The 17,625-nt window shown below is 34.7% G+C and overlaps 1 protein-coding gene across 5 annotated transcripts in view; it reads left to right on the top strand.

Moving 5' to 3' along the window:
• Nucleotides 1-17,625, top strand: part of PTPRK (protein tyrosine phosphatase receptor type K) — a 665,572-nt gene that overhangs the window by 637,016 nt on the left and 10,931 nt on the right. For 3 of the 5 annotated variants that reach the window (XM_006144265.3, XM_006144264.3, XM_014586201.2), the window contains 10 exons: nucleotides 1-88; nucleotides 1,477-1,553; nucleotides 1,748-1,765; nucleotides 4,276-4,312; nucleotides 6,274-6,371; nucleotides 7,132-7,248; nucleotides 11,810-11,964; nucleotides 14,334-14,469; nucleotides 14,700-14,849; nucleotides 16,498-16,671. In XM_006144265.3, coding sequence (XP_006144327.1) covers nucleotides 1-88; nucleotides 1,477-1,553; nucleotides 1,748-1,765; nucleotides 4,276-4,312; nucleotides 6,274-6,371; nucleotides 7,132-7,248; nucleotides 11,810-11,964; nucleotides 14,334-14,469; nucleotides 14,700-14,849; nucleotides 16,498-16,671 — 1,050 coding nt within the window. The remainder of the gene's footprint in view (nucleotides 89-1,476; nucleotides 1,554-1,747; nucleotides 1,766-4,275; nucleotides 4,313-6,273; nucleotides 6,372-7,131; nucleotides 7,249-11,809; nucleotides 11,965-14,333; nucleotides 14,470-14,699; nucleotides 14,850-16,497; nucleotides 16,672-17,625) is intronic. The other 2 variants (XM_006144267.3, XM_006144266.3) reach the window with 1 other exon arrangement.

Raw genomic sequence — 17,625 nt, 5'->3', positions numbered from 1 at the left:
AGCTTCTTTGAAGGACAGTCAGCATCTTGGGATGTTGCTAAAAAAGATCAAAACAGAGCAAAAAACCGATATGGAAACATTATAGCATGTAAGTTCCCATACAATTCTTGGTGAATGTAAATATTGTGTGTACAAAGACAAATAGTGAGCTGCAATTACTTCTTACATGGTTTTAAACTTTAAGAGATCCCTAGAAGTTGGCACATCTGTTTATCTAGTAATCTACTTAATATTAACAAAGCATTGATTATTAACAGCGACTCTGAAATTATCACTACTATCATCATGAATTAAGTTGACTCACTCTTCACCCTGTGGAGATAACTTGCTATTTGATTTCATATTGCATGGGTGTGTTATTAAACAGCTAAGAACATCAGGATAATGGAACAGATCTTTTCAGTTGTGCATCACTGTGACACTCCCACCAAACACGTGGAAGTTCGGAGTGTTACTCTTTCCGTATACCTTTCTTCCTTACTTGGAATTAGTGCCTGAACTCCAGTTGGTCCCATTATTTATCATAAGGCTTTCCTCCTGATTATGTCTTCAACATATTCACGCAGGAGAAGTAAAGTCTTTCTTTATCATGTAATCACAGGAACAGTTAGAAAAGTCGCAGATAGTTTAACTTACAACTAGCTACTGATTTACTCAGATCGGTTTATCCTGAATTTCCGTTATTTTAGGGTAGTTCAACAGTTTGTCAGATTGTAATTTTGACTCTCAAGAATTAAGAAATAGAGAGCAGAAAATCCAGTAGGTGGCATCATGGTTAAGGCACTGGGCTCCTCCATGGCTGACCGCAGTTTGAGTTCCCCAGGCTCAGTGACTTGAAAAATTATGCTGGGCATGTGCGTGTATGCCAAAATCCCTGGAAGAAAATGGAGGAGATGGGATTGCAGTGTGGCTATCTCTCCCTGAGATATGATTTATCAATTTCTCTCTCCTCTGTCTCTGTCTCTCTCCAGCACACACACATGTCCTATGGCAAAAATAAATAAATAGATAGATAGATAGATAGATAGATAGAAGTAAAAAGAAATACAATGGAGAGCAAGGTCCAAAATTCACTGTCTAGGTCTATAGCATTTTTGCTATAAAATGCAAAGAAAAAAAAAAGAAAAAAATCCAGCCCTACCCATTTAAAATTATACCTAAGAAACAAAAGTGAAAGTTAGGCAAGTTCAGTTCATTAGCCAAGCTCATGGCTTAGAGGATGACTCATCAGATAGTGTTCCCTAGAAACTTCCTAACTGTGGAGATGCCATCCATCAAAGGTTTATTCGCAGTACGTCATCATTGTAGTAGTAAGTAGGTGTTGATTAACCTTGTATTTCTCTACATGACCAATTTGGTAGAAATCTATGGATAGAGTATCACCAATTACTGAATCATTTTAAGTGTCTACCAGTGACATTGTCTCAGACCAGGGGGGAGTTTAATAGCTTTCTTTTTTTAATTTAAAATTTCTAGATGATCATTCAAGAGTAATTTTGCAACCTGTTGAGGATGATCCTTCTTCAGATTACATAAATGCCAACTATATAGATGTAAGTATTTTGATAGTTCCCTGATCCATTTTATTGGCTTCATTATGTGAACCTTTTTGGTTGTTATTACCTATAAAGTAATTACTAGCTTTTAAAAATAAAGAACAAACTGTACACTTTTCCTTGTTCTACGTCCTAGTACTTACTGACGTTGTTGTGCTTTCTTTCACACCTGACTTTGGTTTGGGCTGTAGATTTGGCTGTACAGGGATGTAAGTACCACTATATGTAAATAACAGTACCCTATTATCAATATTTCCTATCAATATTCTTAATTACAGTTATTACTAATGCTTACTACTAGTTATCTCTGCATGCTTCACCTAATTGGCTTCATACAGTATATCTATGTTCATTTTTTTGTAATTCTTTTACATGTGTAAAGAGCTATCTTACCTCCTTCCCTCTTCTTGTTTAGAAAAACAGGACCGTTTTTTAGCTCTGACAATTTATGTCCTCCAGTTTTATTTGTTGATAATTTCTGTTTCTGGCTTTTATTCTTACCCTTCCCCAAACATATGTGAGAAGCTGGATAGTATGATGTGTATTAGCGTTACTGAAATTTTACTTTTTACATTTGACTCTTCTGATGTTAAAATGAATAGGGATACTATTTTGTGGTGTGTGGTATTGGCTTGTAAAGGAATGCAATTACTCGGACAAAGTAATTACTAAATTGTGATTATAAAATACACATATCACACATATATATCGAATCATACAAATACATTCCACTGTTAAATTTTGGTTACATTCATATCTACGTGCAAATTTTTTATGTAAAGGAAAAAATGATCAAAAAGCATGGCAAGGAGGGAATAGAAGGAGGACAGGATCTTTGGTCATATTACCTGGTTCAGAATCACACTGGAGATCTTGGAAACATGACTTCTCTCTGCGTGCCTCAGTTTTCCCATCTTACAGTGGGAACAATATTAACAGAACTAACCTCATCTATTTGTTGTAAGAATTAAATGTTGTAATAATGCATGGTGAGCATTTAGCACAATGCCTAGTACTTATTTAGCACTCATTAAAATTCAGCTCTTAACAATTAAAATCTAGATGTGCCGAAATTACTTGATTCAGAGTACGCATAAGTATAATTCAGAAGAGAGGAGTATTAAATGCTGCAGCATTTTATGTATACGCTTCTATAGATAAAAGATATGAAAATCAGGACCCAACTTTTTCTAGTTTGCATACATAGGAAATCATTTTCATCACACTTATTAAGTTCATGTTTTATAGTTATTTTGTGAATTGTAATTATTTTTGAAGTCAAATTAATGTATTTTATTAAGTAGAATATATGAGTACATTGGTTAAATTTCTGATCATAAACTTGTTCTCATTATTTAAATTTATCAGACATGTTATCATGGAAAAGAAAGCTAATGGTCTGCTTTTTAGAATAAAAAAAAATGGACAGTTCTTTTACAAATCTGTAATCGTTCTTACCTATTTAGTGTAACCTGGGTTTTCTGCCAAGACATGTACACTGGAGTCTTGTTATAACACTACTTTATAGTTTAATGGTTTATACAGCAGAACTGTGTTCTTAATAAGATTTGTTATCCAACCGTATGTTAAGACCCCAGTGTATTTTGGCTGACTACTACACAATTTTGTGATTTTTCTCTCTCACATTAGCTGATCGTACTTAAAAGACATCTTCTGCAATTGGTTACTTTTTATTCAGAACAGGAGATGAAATGCTTATGCAGTTCAGAAAATAATTCTTCCATAAATTACTATGCTTTGTTGATACATTAAGAACCAAATATTACAAATGTTAGGTTGGAGATCTCCATTCACGTGCATTGATCTGTGCACATTGAGTTGCCCACACCAGTATGTGCATAAATTCTGCCACAGACATTTTCCAAAGCACAATAAATTCAAAATTTAACCCTATCATATCATCATTTTTTCCAACTTACAGTCTATTGTCATTAAAACCAACCAAGAGCGACAATTTATTCTTCTTCAGAAATAATGTATTGAACACTATTAAACATTTAACTACATAGAATTTTCAGCACTTAAAAAAAGAATTACTAAATTCTCTGTTCAGTATAAGATGCATCTGTAAAAAGTATTTTCCCTATATATGTGTGTACCTATAATTACGTGTGTGTAAACTAACATTATCAGCACACACAAAATAGTTTTTGCAGATTCCTAAACATTTCATAGAACAGGAATATTCTCTAAAAATGTCTCAGCAGGACTTTGATTTGAGGCACACATGCATTGTCCAGCTCTAACATTGGAATGTTCTGTTATTTTTTTTATGGTTCTAATATGTTCTCGTCCATGTGTAATGCAGTGTGTTGTACTTTTGGATGACAAAATGAGAATTAATCATTTTAAATACAACTTTACCAGAAATGAATGATTAAAGATTAACATGAAGGCATAAACATTTTAGTGAAACCAAACAAAATCTATAAGGTCATTCCATAGCAAATAAATCTCAATTATATAATATATATTCTAATCAGAGCCTTTTAAATACTTAATTTTTGTTTCATGCTTACCTTTCAGATGACATAGGTTTGAGAAGTGAACTACTATGTGTTCACTACTCATTTCTGGATATTTTACTATTTTATTATAACTTAACCTTAACAGGTGGTTGTCTTCATCTTTTTATGCCTTCATTCATTTATCTCTCATACTGATATAAAATGATAACAAATCTGTTCTCCTATTTTAGGGCTACCAGAGACCAAGCCACTACATTGCGACCCAAGGTAAAAATTCCATCTTTATAAATGTTGCCGAACAAACAAACTTACTTATTCATCCATAGAAGTTTTCTTTTGTGTAATATTATCTGAATTAATTGAAAAAAATATCAACCCTCCTACATTTCTACAGTACAATTTTTTTATCTGTGATAAACAGTTAAAAAACTTAAGCTTGATTTACTTTTTAATTAAAACTAAAAGAGATGATAGTTACTGATAGTAACTTGTTGATAGCTACTATGATTGGTCCTTGGTACCCAGGTATCTCAAAGCACTAGTTAATAGTTCTGGGCAGAGGAGTTACTTAGTTTTTTTCTCATTGCCAGAGAGTGTGCACACTCACCAGAGAAAGAGAGACAGAGACAAGGGGAGAAAAATACATTCCCTCTCCATTCCCCCATGGGGCATGGTCATGCTGCAATCCTTTCTCCTTTCTCCATCCTGTCAGGATTTGGGGACTGCATGTTCACGTACTCAGTGTATTTTTCAAGCCGCCGGGACCAGAATTTGAATCACACATCCAACCATATGGGATCTGGCTCCCTTTACCACTAGGCCATCTGGTGGCCCAAATCATTTATTTTGGGTGAAAAGAAAGAGGTATCATCTTGTATAAAGTGCCTGTCTTCTCAATATAGTTCGTCAGCCTGGAACATGATAGTACCTAAGACCATTGGGTTATAGTGAACCCACGATCATTAGGATGAAATGTTCTGCTACCTTCCAGTGATTGCTTGACAGGTTAACACTGAGACAGCAAAGAACTAGACGGATTGTGTCAAGTACATTCTTCTCGGAAAATAAGAAAACAGGAAAATCTTCTCCCATAGTGATACACTGGAGGATAAAAGAATCCAATCAGAAAAGCATCTTTGGTTATCTGACTGAATTGACTACTGGCCATCAGACGAGAAACTTGCACATCTGCATTATATAAATGAAGAATAAAATAAAAGCTACAATTGCTTTCTTTCTTTCTTTCTTTCTTTTTTTTAAGAAACTTTATTTATTTTAATTTGACCAGCGAGGGACAGAAAGAGAGTAAGTAAGAAAGCAAGCTGCCAGGTCCAGCACTCGAACTGCAGTCAGCCATGTGGGAGTCCAGCAGCCTTAACCACCACGCCACCTGCTGTCCACTACATTTGCTTTTTGACAGAGGTCATTTTCTATATGTGTCATGTATCTGTGGGGTAATTGAGTTTACTGTATGCTCTTTGAAGTTTGATTAGCCATAGTGGTAGTCTAGTTCTAAGGCTGCTGAGGAGAGTACAGCCCTGCCCACACTATTACGACGTGTGCACATGATAATGTATGATAAAATTAGGATGTGTCCTTGTATGTAAGGATGCTTCTTTATGAACTTATAGATATGCCCTATTTATAAGTGATCCACATGTATTTAATTGGTAATACATGTTATTTGGTTGATGGTGGCATAAACTCCTATTGTTTACATATTCGTAACTTAATGACAAAGACATGTACCTTAGAAACTAACAATATCATCTCCTAAACTGGTACATAAAGAAAGCATATTGACCAGAGCCAGCAGGGTGGTGTGGCTGTTGGGGCACTGGACTTGCACACGGCCTACTGTGGTTTGAGTCCCAGACCTGGAGGTTTGCTTTCTCACTTTTTCTCTGTCTCTCTCTGGTAAGCACATATGTCCTATAAAAAATTTTAGAATAATAATAATAATAATAATAAATAAAATAATCCCCAAAAAATTTTTAAAAGAGGGCACATTGAATAAGAACCCATATACATGCCTATGTTTTTGCCTATGGTGTAAATTTACATATGAACTGAATTCAAGTACTTTTAATGACATTTTTAAAAATATTATGCCTTTAATGAACCTTTCTGGTTATTTATGTATTTCTTCTGCATTTTATCTTATGTAAACTTTTTACTGAGTATAAAATTTGACTGATAACTTAGTATTCAAATTAACTTTTTTATAGGCCCGGTTCATGAAACAGTTTATGATTTCTGGAGAATGATCTGGCAAGAACAATCTGCCTGCATCGTGATGGTTACAAATTTAGTCGAGGTTGGCCGGGTAAGAGGAAAAAGAAAAGGTTTATCTCATAAATATGTATAGTTGAGACTCACTCATGTCTTTAAATGTGCAACGACATAACACACTTAAAATGGAATATACTAGCCCCTCTTTATGGGTAGTTTCATATTCTCTAGTTTTGGTTACTTGTGATCAACTATGGTCTGAATATATTATATAGAAAATTCCATAAATAAATCATTGATCAGTTTTAAGTTACATGCCATGATGCTGCATAAGGCCCCAGGCATGAATTAACCCTTTGTTCAGAGTATCCATGCTACATATGTTACCTACCTATGAGTCACTTAGTAGCTGTCTCGGTTATCAATGCAAAACAATCATATATAGAGAACATGATACTATTTGCAGTTTCAGGCATCCATGAGGGGTCTTGAAGCATATCCTCTGTGTAAAAGGGGGAACTACTGCATCATCCATTTGTTTTTTTAAGAAGTTATAGGGCATAGTATATAAACTAAGTGCTCCTAACTGGACCTTTAATGACTGAGAAATAATGTGATTTCTTATTGCATAATAAAATAAGCTTTGATTTTATACTTGAGTCTAATTACATAATCAGGCTTGTATAGTTTTTGTAGAGTATACAAAACCTTCCTATTCATTATATAACTGATTATTTATAGATTTTTTTAAAACTGTGTTTTAATCGTGACCTAAAAATTTATCACTGGAACTAGATCATCTTGACTAACATGTATTATGTAGTCAGGTCTGCCTATGTGTTCTTATCATTCAGGTTAAATGCTACAAATATTGGCCTGATGATACTGAAGTATATGGTGACTTCAAAGTAACTTGTGTAGAAATGGAACCACTTGCTGAATATGTAGTTAGGACATTCACCCTGGAAAGGGTAAGTATTCTAAAATTCTATTAAAAATATGAATATTGGGTTGACCCCATAGCCTAGTGGTTAAGGGAGCCAGATACCACATGGTTGACCATGTTTCATATCATGTCCTGGCAACTTACAAGACAGGCCAGGCACCATGTGCTTGCAAGCCCAAACCCCAATAGGATGGAGGAGAAGGGATTGTGGCATAACCATGCCCCATTAGGAATTCTTTCTCTTTCTCTCTCTAATCTCTTTGTAGTAAGAGATATGCCCTCTGGCAATTAATTAAATATGTTTTTCAAAACATTTTTCTATTTAAATCTCTGTCCATTTTTGTTTTGATGATATTATAGATCTGTCCATCTCTTTGTCTGTCCCACAGATAATTTATTCAGAGCTTGTCATGTGCCAGACATATTTATAAAGCTGGGACACATGTTAAAATCCTTGTTCTTGTAGTGTGTGTAATCTATTAAGAAAAGGCAGGCTACTGCCTAAATAACATCCATTTGTTTTTTTAAGAAGTTATAGGGCATAGTATATAAACTAAGTGCTCCTAACTGGACCTTTAATGACTGAGAAATAATGTGATTTCTTATTGCATAATAAAATAAGCTTTGATTTTATACTTGAGTCTAATTACATAATCAGGCTTGTATAGTTTTTGTAGAGTATACAAAACCTTCCTATTCATTATATAACTGATTATTTATAGATTTTTTTAAAACTGTGTTTTAATCGTGACCTAAAAATTTATCACTGGAACTAGATCATCTTGACTAACATGTATTATGTAGTCAGGTCTGCCTATGTGTTCTTATCATTCAGGTTAAATGCTACAAATATTGGCCTGATGATACTGAAGTATATGGTGACTTCAAAGTAACTTGTGTAGAAATGGAACCACTTGCTGAATATGTAGTTAGGACATTCACCCTGGAAAGGGTAAGTATTCTAAAATTCTATTAAAAATATGAATATTGGGTTGACCCCATAGCCTAGTGGTTAAGGGAGCCAGATACCACATGGTTGACCATGTTTCATATCATGTCCTGGCAACTTACAAGACAGGCCAGGCACCATGTGCTTGCAAGCCCAAACCCCAATAGGATGGAGGAGAAGGGATTGTGGCATAACCATGCCCCATTAGGAATTCTTTCTCTTTCTCTCTCTAATCTCTTTGTAGTAAGAGATATGCCCTCTGGCAATTAATTAAATATGTTTTTCAAAACATTTTTCTATTTAAATCTCTGTCCATTTTTGTTTTGATGATATTATAGATCTGTCCATCTCTTTGTCTGTCCCACAGATAATTTATTCAGAGCTTGTCATGTGCCAGACATATTTATAAAGCTGGGACACATGTTAAAATCCTTGTTCTTGTAGTGTGTGTAATCTATTAAGAAAAGGCAGGCTACTGCCTAAATAAACAAACATATCATGTAGTATGCAAAGCACACTGAAAGGGGGTTGAGAATGGAAGTAAAGAATATTGTTGATATAAGGAAGAGAGTATTTTACAATTTCAAAAGCATGATCAGAGAAAATAATGTGAGTAAAGACCTGAAATAAGGAAATGATGGGTTATGTCCAAGGAAAGAATGTTTCTGATAGAGGGAAGAATCATTTCAGAGGCCTGAGAGGCATGTACATTCCAGTCACAATGAGAAATAGCCAGGAGGCAGAGTTATCAGAGATGCGTAAGTGAAGAGGAAAGAAATATGAAATGAAGTCAGAAACCACAGAGCTAGATAAGTAGGGCCTTGCGGGCATTCTGATGATTTGAGTTTGTATTAAAAGTGAGTTAAATAGTTATGGAGGGTTTTGATCCCAGTGGTAACATGATATGACTTTTATTTTTAAGAGAGGCCAGGGGTAACATGATAATGACTTTTATTTTTAAGAGAATTACTTGTTACGTTGAAAGTCAGTTTAAAATCATGTTAAAAAAAGTACTAAAGATAGGGAATCAGAAAAAAATCAATAATATGTAACAAAGGAAAAAATTAAGTATAAAAGACACAAACAAGAAACATGAATTAAAAAGCTAGTTCCTTAAAAAGATCAATGAAGTAACTAAACCACTGTCAATTCTGTAAACATGCTACAATGAACAAAATATGCAATATTAGAAAACATTGGAGAACAAAAATACAGTTATACTTGTTATTAGGAAAGTTATAGAAAATTATGTATAAACTTAGAAACACAAATTTTAGTCTAGAAACACTGAATCTTTAGCAAATAAAAATTCTTTAAAATTGGCCCAATAAAGAGTTAGAAACCAGCACAGATGGTAGAAGAAAACAGAATGATTGTTACCATTTGCCATTTAAATTGCACAGTAATTTTATAGTGAAAGTTTCTTAATTCTTCAAAGAATAGTTAATGTTTATGTTAGCAGAACCATGTAAGCCATACTAAACCTTAAGACCAACAAAATGTATTTTAAAACCTATAGTGATAAGAGTCAGATGAAGATAGCACTCATTCAAGCTTGTTTGCTCTCTCTTTTGCATGCACATGTTTTAGACCAATTTCATTTAAGAACATGAAAAAAATTTCAAAAGCAAATATTAGGAATTTAAATCCAGCAGTGAATTAGAACAATACTACAACAGGATCTATCACTTTCCTTTCCTTTTCTTTTCTTTTCCTTTTTTTTTTTTTTAACTATGATTATAAAAATATTTCAACTGTGGTGAGATCCAGCAGGAAATTTCATTATTTCAGTATATTGAAGAAGCTCAACCACAGATGTAGAAGTTAACATTTTGGGAAGTTTTAGCAAACCAAATGAAAAAAGGAATAATCTGTGAAACTATTAGAAAAGACAAAATTATCTGAAAATGAAATCATTTTACACAAAGTAAAGTAGAAAAAAAATAATTTTTTGAGAGGTTTTTGCTATAGGGCTCGTGTACTCACCAGAAAGACAAAGAAAGACAGAGAGACACAAAACAAGAAATTACCTCCCAGGGTATGGCCATGCCGCAATCGCTTCTTCTTCCTTCTTCTTCATTCTCCTCCCAGGATCTTGGGCACGCACACACAGGCTCCTGGCATGAGTTTAAGCTACCAGGTCTGAGACTCAAACCGTGGTCAACTACATGGGAGTCCAGCAAAATAGCCATTACGCCATCTGCTGGTCCCAAACCAGAGATATTTTTAAGTGAAACTCAATCATTTATTTAAGTGACTAAACACGAGTATTCATACATTGTAGTTTTTCTTTATATTATCAATAAAAAGAAATATACTAAAAATCTGTCCCAATATTTTTTAAAAAATGTAAAATATTTTAGAGTGGATAGCAAGAACAATACAGGTCTTAACTGAATAAAAACACGAAAGTGTATGAAAGGACATAAAATGTCAAGGAATAGAGACAAGTATCACATCCTAGAATGTAGGTGTGCTTGATACACAAATTTAATACAGTCCTTACTGAAACATCATTGTATTTATTATTGTTATTTAGGACTAGAAAACAGTGATTTTGTGGGGGCAGTGATTTTTTCTACATTCTTTGTTCCATGACAGTTTTAATCATTATGACTAGTATAATTATTTGCTGAGTCCAGTTCTGTGTACAGTATTATGCTAGGAAGTAGAATTACAAAGAATTATAAGACATAATCGCTGGCTTCCAAGGTTTGGGTGATATTAGTCTGTATAAGATAAAATCTAAACACAAACTGTTTCTCTCCCTTTGATTTATTTAGTTCATATGTTTCTACCTTTCCTGATTAAACCATCGAAATTGTGATTTCTCAGATAGCTCTTACTACTTAGAATTATAGAGATTTTTTTTCTTTTGCTACAAATGTGGATTCTTAAAAATAAATTCTGCAGTATTTCATTTAGGCTCTCCAAGCTGTACTATCCTAATCTACAGGCTTCTTTAAACAAAATGGAAGGAGAAGGCTTTAAAATGTGCATGTATTGGGTTCTCTTAAATTAACCCAATAGGAGAGAAGCGCAACAATGGATGCTGTGCTTTATTCATTTTGTATTTTTGTTACTATAAATAATACTCTGTGTGCTGAATTATTTCACAGAGCTAAGAAAAATAGTTTGCCCAAAGAACAGTTTAGCTGTCTGTATATTTTCACAAACCAATCTAGAGTAGCACTGTCCTGGAAAATCCCTACATGCTATGCTTCAAAACCATTTTCAACATGGATAAGCAAGGCATTAAAAATCTCTTTGTGGGGTGAGAAGCTGGAAAGTTGCTTTTATACACCACTTGAAAACTCAATGCATCGGGTCAGTAGGGCAGCTTTTTAGCTTTCCCATTTCTGCGTTTTTCCCCTCATAATTTTATGTGTTGTCATTCCCAGCAAGAAACAAGCTGTCAAGGTCAATAAAATTTACCCAGATTTATAGAACTGAGCAAGACTTTTAATTTTCTTTCTTTGATGTTGTTTTACACTAAGGTTTGGCTCCCAGGCCATGTTAGTCCAGCATCCTTTGTTTGAAGGCCTTGTTATCATTTTCAATCAGCTCTAGTATTCATCATGGTGTTTAATGATTTTATTCTGGTCCTTTTAAAACAAATCTTCACATTTTTGTACAGAGGGGATACAATGAAATCCGTGAAGTTAAACAGTTCCATTTCACGGGCTGGCCTGACCATGGCGTGCCATACCATGCTACAGGGCTTCTTTCCTTTATTCGAAGAGTCAAGTTATCCAACCCTCCCAGTGCTGGCCCCATTGTGGTGCATTGCAGGTGAGTGGTACTCCAAATAGTGTTGACTGTTTGCATTCAGCTTTATCCTTTTTTTCTAAGGAGTGTCAAGACCAGGCTTAATTTTAAGCACAAAAACTAGTGTGTGCTTACAAAGTTCCAGCTTGCATGTATTACATACAGATAAGCTAAAACGACGACAAAATAAAAGTTAGTTCTAAGTAAGATATAAAATAGAAGCTTAAAAAAATACATACATTCATCCTAATGTGTGTAGTGTTAACCAAAATTACAAGTGTAGAAACTCTGCCATTTAGTGGCAACATCTGTGATTTTGTTTTTTGTTTTGTTTTTTTTAATCATTTTTGCAAATCCCATACTGTACAGAATCGTAGGTTAAAAAAGAGATTCTTGCCAATCTAGTAAATTCCCAGTTGAACCCCAGCTTTTAAGACTAAATTTGAGACATTCAAAGTTACTAAATGGCCTAAATTGCAAAAATTTGTGCTGTAAGACAGCTATCTTTTAAAGAAAAAAAATTTAAGTCATCCCATCTGAGGACCTTGAAAAGTGCATCAGTGAGATTCAGCAAATATATGCCAAAAAACATGAACATTATATCCAGACTGTCTTCTGATTAGAGAGTTCTCTTAAAACAAGCATTCAGAGACACTAAAAGCAAATTACATGGCCTCATTTTGAGATGTGACCAGAAAAATAAGTGTCAAATCAGAAAAACATTTCCTAAATACTAGGTACACAATTCTCAAAGACTAGCCTTTCAAACTACATAAGAGATTGTACTTAAGCTTTTTATTTTTCTTTCTGAAAATCCAATCTATTCAGGATTTAAATGACCATGTATAAAAGAGGGAAAAAATAAACAGAATGAAAAAAAGGTAAAGGATCAGATACTATATACTCCGGGGGAAAAAAATCTTCTGTTCAGTCCTCCTGAAGAAATCTGACGTACATTTGTTTCAATTACTTTCCTGTCTCAAATCTTGGAAACAGTGATTGAGAAGATGGTAGAGGAATAAAAGAAATAGAGATAGCCACAATATCTTTTGCTTAAATTTCTAAAAGCACAGTGGGTTTAAGCCAAGTGACCAACACTGTATAACAAAGACATGATGTTACCAGACAATCTAAGCATTTAGAAAATGTAATGAATAGGTTTTCAATTCAGTTTTATTATAGAAGTTTACTTTCCTATAAATTGCTTGCTTCAGAAGTGCTCCGAGATTCTCAGATGCTTTCTTGAAATAGAGGTGTCATTTTACACTCAGACATCTCTAGAATTTTAGAAAAGAAGCTGAATACAATCTTTATTTTAAAAAAAAACACACACACACACAAAACACAAAACCTTAACTTCTTTGTGCCATTGACTTTTTTTTTTAGAGAGATTTTTGCGATAGAGTATGTGCATTCACCAGAGAGAGAAACAGAAAGTAAGAAATCACACACACACACACACACACACACACACACACACACACCCAGGAGGGATGGCCACCCAGAAATCCCTTGTCCTCTTGGGGTTTTGAACATGTACACACCTGGCATGAGTTTTAAACTCATGGGTTCAGGACTTGAACTGCAGTGGACTACATGGGAGTCCAGAGACGTAACCATTACACCATCTGCTGGTCCTGCTCTATTGTCTTGTATACATAATATCAGAGGAATATTCCCAGGGGGTAACTAACAAAGTATATTATGATTCAACTCTTGAACAAAATACAGTGAGATAGTGGCTATCTTTGTGACCTGGTGTCGGTCATATTCTACATCTAGCAGTTCATTTTTATGTTCCCCTTACATTGCAATTTGAATATTTCTACTATTGGTCTCCTTCCCTTCAATAACCATCATTTTCTTTCCACACTCAGCATTTCCTGTGAATTGTGGCTTCTCAGATTTCCCACTTGAAGGTTTTGGAATTAATGTTCTTTTGCTGTAGTATTTACAAGAGTCTCTTGAAGATAGGGAACCAGCATTCTCTCACTGTTTACCAAAGGACTTACAATTAAATGAGTACGAATGCTTTTCAACTTGTTGTTCATTTTAAAGCATGAGTCCACTATATGACCAATCCTAAGAGCTTGAAATTCTGTACATTTACATAAAATGAAGACTGAGAGAAGTGTAGAACTTGAACGATGCATCACACATTTTCAATCTAGAAATAACTTGGAACTCTTGTTCCAATCCTTATTTTATCACAAAGCATATACTCTACATAAAGTTATTTTTATATGAACAAGATTTCACAAAGCATTTAGACATTGTGTGTCTTGTGTTTTGTTCATCAATTTGGTTTTGCATGACAGTGAAAAAGATATTTGGTTAGGGTTACGAAGACAAACGTGGTTCTTACAATGGTTTAAATTCCATCTCTTTTTCAGTGCTGGTGCTGGACGAACTGGTTGTTACATTGTGATTGACATCATGCTGGACATGGCTGAAAGAGAGGGTGTTGTTGACATCTACAACTGTGTCAAAGCCTTGAGATCTCGTCGTATTAATATGGTCCAGACAGAGGTACACTGATTTATCTTTCATGAACTCTTTTCTTATTTGGTCTTCCAACCTTTATCAAACACAGGAGTATTTTTTTATATATATAAGCTATACTGACTTATCAAGACCTAAAGAAAAAGATTAGTGTTTTTAATTATTATTTCCATATAGGGAAAATTCTGTCTTCATTCCCTTTAATGGCAGAAAAGTTTTATTATACTAGATTGAAGTTTTTTTCTTTCTTTTGCCAGGAACAGTACATTTTTATTCATGATGCCATTTTAGAAGCCTGCTTATGTGGAGAAACTGCCATACCTGTCTGTGAATTCAAAGCTGCATACTTCGATATGATTAGAATAGACTCCCAGACTAACTCTTCACATCTCAAAGATGAATTTCAGGTATTGACTATTTCGAAGGTCTCTTTTGATGACTTATTATAATTTGTTCTGAGCACCAACAATTTTTAAGGAAATTTTCCACTTCAATCTATAGTCTTTGACTCTACTTTAGGTAAATTATTATACCCGGTCTCTCATTATATGCTTTTGTTCTTAATGACCTCATATCTGTGGTAACCTGAAGGATAATTGAGTTGAGACTCAGAGGAGAATATGGGGAAAGGTATCAATAAAGTCAAAGTTTGTGGTAATTTGTGTGTATTTATAACCTATTTTTTATGCAGACTAATAGATTTGGCCTTTTGTATCACTTACAATGTGAAGAGATCAGGCACATTATTAATAATTGCTGAAGTTGTCTCTAAATAGCCCCAAATATTTTGACTGCCCTTAAAACATTCCTGAAACTGTATGAAAATGTAGTCAAGGCTAGCTTTAGGAATGGTTTGATTTTCAATCCAGAGCTCTTTCCAACATGCCATAGTATGTCTTCAAATATAGCATGCAACACATTATTACAAATGCTGCAACTCTGTTGAAGGGCCCTAACACCTTGGCTGCGTTTTCTTTGATTGGGCAAAGTACCTTGCAGGTAGCTGTGTTGTTTGGCTCCCTGTTTCCTTTCAAGATGAGCCATATGGAACAATGTATATCTTGTTTCTTTGTTAGTTCTCCGGCTTAGTTTGTCTTAACCACCAAGTCTGTGGGCCTGGCCTTCTGGGGTCTCTATTCTCTTCCATTGGTCCACATGTCTGTTTTTATGCCAATACCATGCTGTTTTGATGACCACAGCTTTATAATATATCTTAGGATCAGGGAGTGATATGCCTCCTACTCCATTCTTCTTACGCAGGATTGCTTTTGCAATACGAGGTCTTTTATGGTTCCAGACAAATTCTATAATTGTCTTTTCCAGATCTCTGAAGAATATCTCTGGTATTTTGATTGGAATTGCATTAAACATGTAGATTAATTTGGGTAGAATTGCCATTTTGATTATGTTAATTCTACCAATCCAGGAGCATGGGATGTCCTTCCACTTTTTTATGTCACTTTCAATGTCTTTTTTAAGATTCTCGTAGTTTTCTTTATAACCTATTTTTTATGCAGACTAATAGATTTGGCCTTTTGTATCACTTACAATGTGAAGAGATCAGGCACATTATTAATAATTGCTGAAGTTGTCTCTAAATAGCCCCAAATATTTTGACTGCCCTTAAAACATTCCTGAAACTGTATGAAAATGTAGTCAAGGCTAGCTTTAGGAATGGTTTGATTTTCAATCCAGAGCTCTTTCCAACATGCCATAGTATGTCTTCAAATATAGCATGCAACACATTATTACAAATGCTGCAACTCTGTTGAAGGGCCCTAACACCTTGGCTGCGTTTTCTTTGATTGGGCAAAGTACCTTGCAGGTAGCTGTGTTGTTTGGCTCCCTGTTTCCTTTCAAGATGAGCCATATGGAACAATGTATATCTTGTTTCTTTGTTAGTTCTCCGGCTTAGTTTGTCTTAACCACCAAGTCTGTGGGCCTGGCCTGCACAAATCATTTCACTTTCTACTTGGCCTCTAAATACTTGACAGATCTGTGTTATGCTATTAAATGGGTCACTGTTTTTTAACTTGGGCTCCCTTTTCTTTTTAGACTTTGAATTCAGTCACCCCTCGACTACAAGCTGAAGACTGCAGTATAGCATGCCTGCCAAGGAACCATGACAAGAACCGTTTCATGGACATGCTGCCACCTGACAGATGTCTGCCTTTTTTAATTACAATTGATGGGGAGAGTAGTAACTACATCAATGCTGCTCTTATGGATGTAAGAGACTGGCCGCTTTGCTCGTGTAAAGTACCATGAAAATCTACATAATGCAACTGAACTCTTGATGGTTTTTTCCCTAGGAAATTAAAATGGCCTTAAAAGGAAAACTGAAAACTTTCATTGAAATGCTATTTTTTGTTTGTTTGCAAAATGACTTTAGGTTTCCCCTACAAGGATTCTTAGGAACTGTAATCTCGGTAACTTTTCTATAGATTTGGCACTTAATTGTCAATTACTGTATTCCTACAGGAAACACGGCAGGTTGTCTTTTTCATCTTAATTGTTTTCAGTAAAGAAAGGCATGCCTTATCTAGACTGTAGTTAGGAATTAATCTTTAAAATCACAGAATGCCATGGTCAGCAGTGGTTAAGGTGTTGGACTCCTACATGGCTGATTCTGCTATTTGAGTCCTGGACCTGTCAATTCGAAAATCATGCCAGGTGCCTATTTGTGCATGTCCAAAATCCCAAGAGAATGAAAGAGAGGGAATTGTGTTGTAGACATCCCCCCAGGGTGGGGGGTGATTTCTCACGTTTCTGTCTCTGTCTCTCCTGTGAGTGCACGTGCCCTATGGCAAACCCCTGAAAAAAAATTACAGAATGCCATATCCTACCAAAGTTGTGTAAATTTGAGAAACAATTATCAGTAATGTACAGATAAATTGTTTTATTGGCTATTAATTAATACTCTATAAGTAACTAGGAAAGGCATAGATGAAAGTGTTAATATATCCATCCTAACAAAAAAATATCTTCCCATTCCAATCTTCACAAACTATAGATGTTTCAGCAGGTATTCAGTGTGCTGAAAATATAACATGGGAAGTTTCAAATTATGTCTTTGGCCACTTTGTTTTGGTTACCTTAGGAAAAAATAAGGTTATGAAGGCTCAGAATCTTTCAGTTTAAAAGGTTTTCTAAGTCACTGTACTCGTTGTTTTCTAAAATTAC

The sequence above is a fragment of the Tupaia chinensis genome, unplaced genomic scaffold (assembly GCF_000334495.1).
Source record: "Tupaia chinensis unplaced genomic scaffold, TupChi_1.0 Scaffold000117_2, whole genome shotgun sequence".
In the NCBI taxonomy this organism is placed as follows: domain Eukaryota; kingdom Metazoa; phylum Chordata; class Mammalia; order Scandentia; family Tupaiidae; genus Tupaia; species Tupaia belangeri.
Note: the sequence above shows the minus strand (reverse complement) of the source record. Positions and strands in the feature narration are given on the sequence as shown.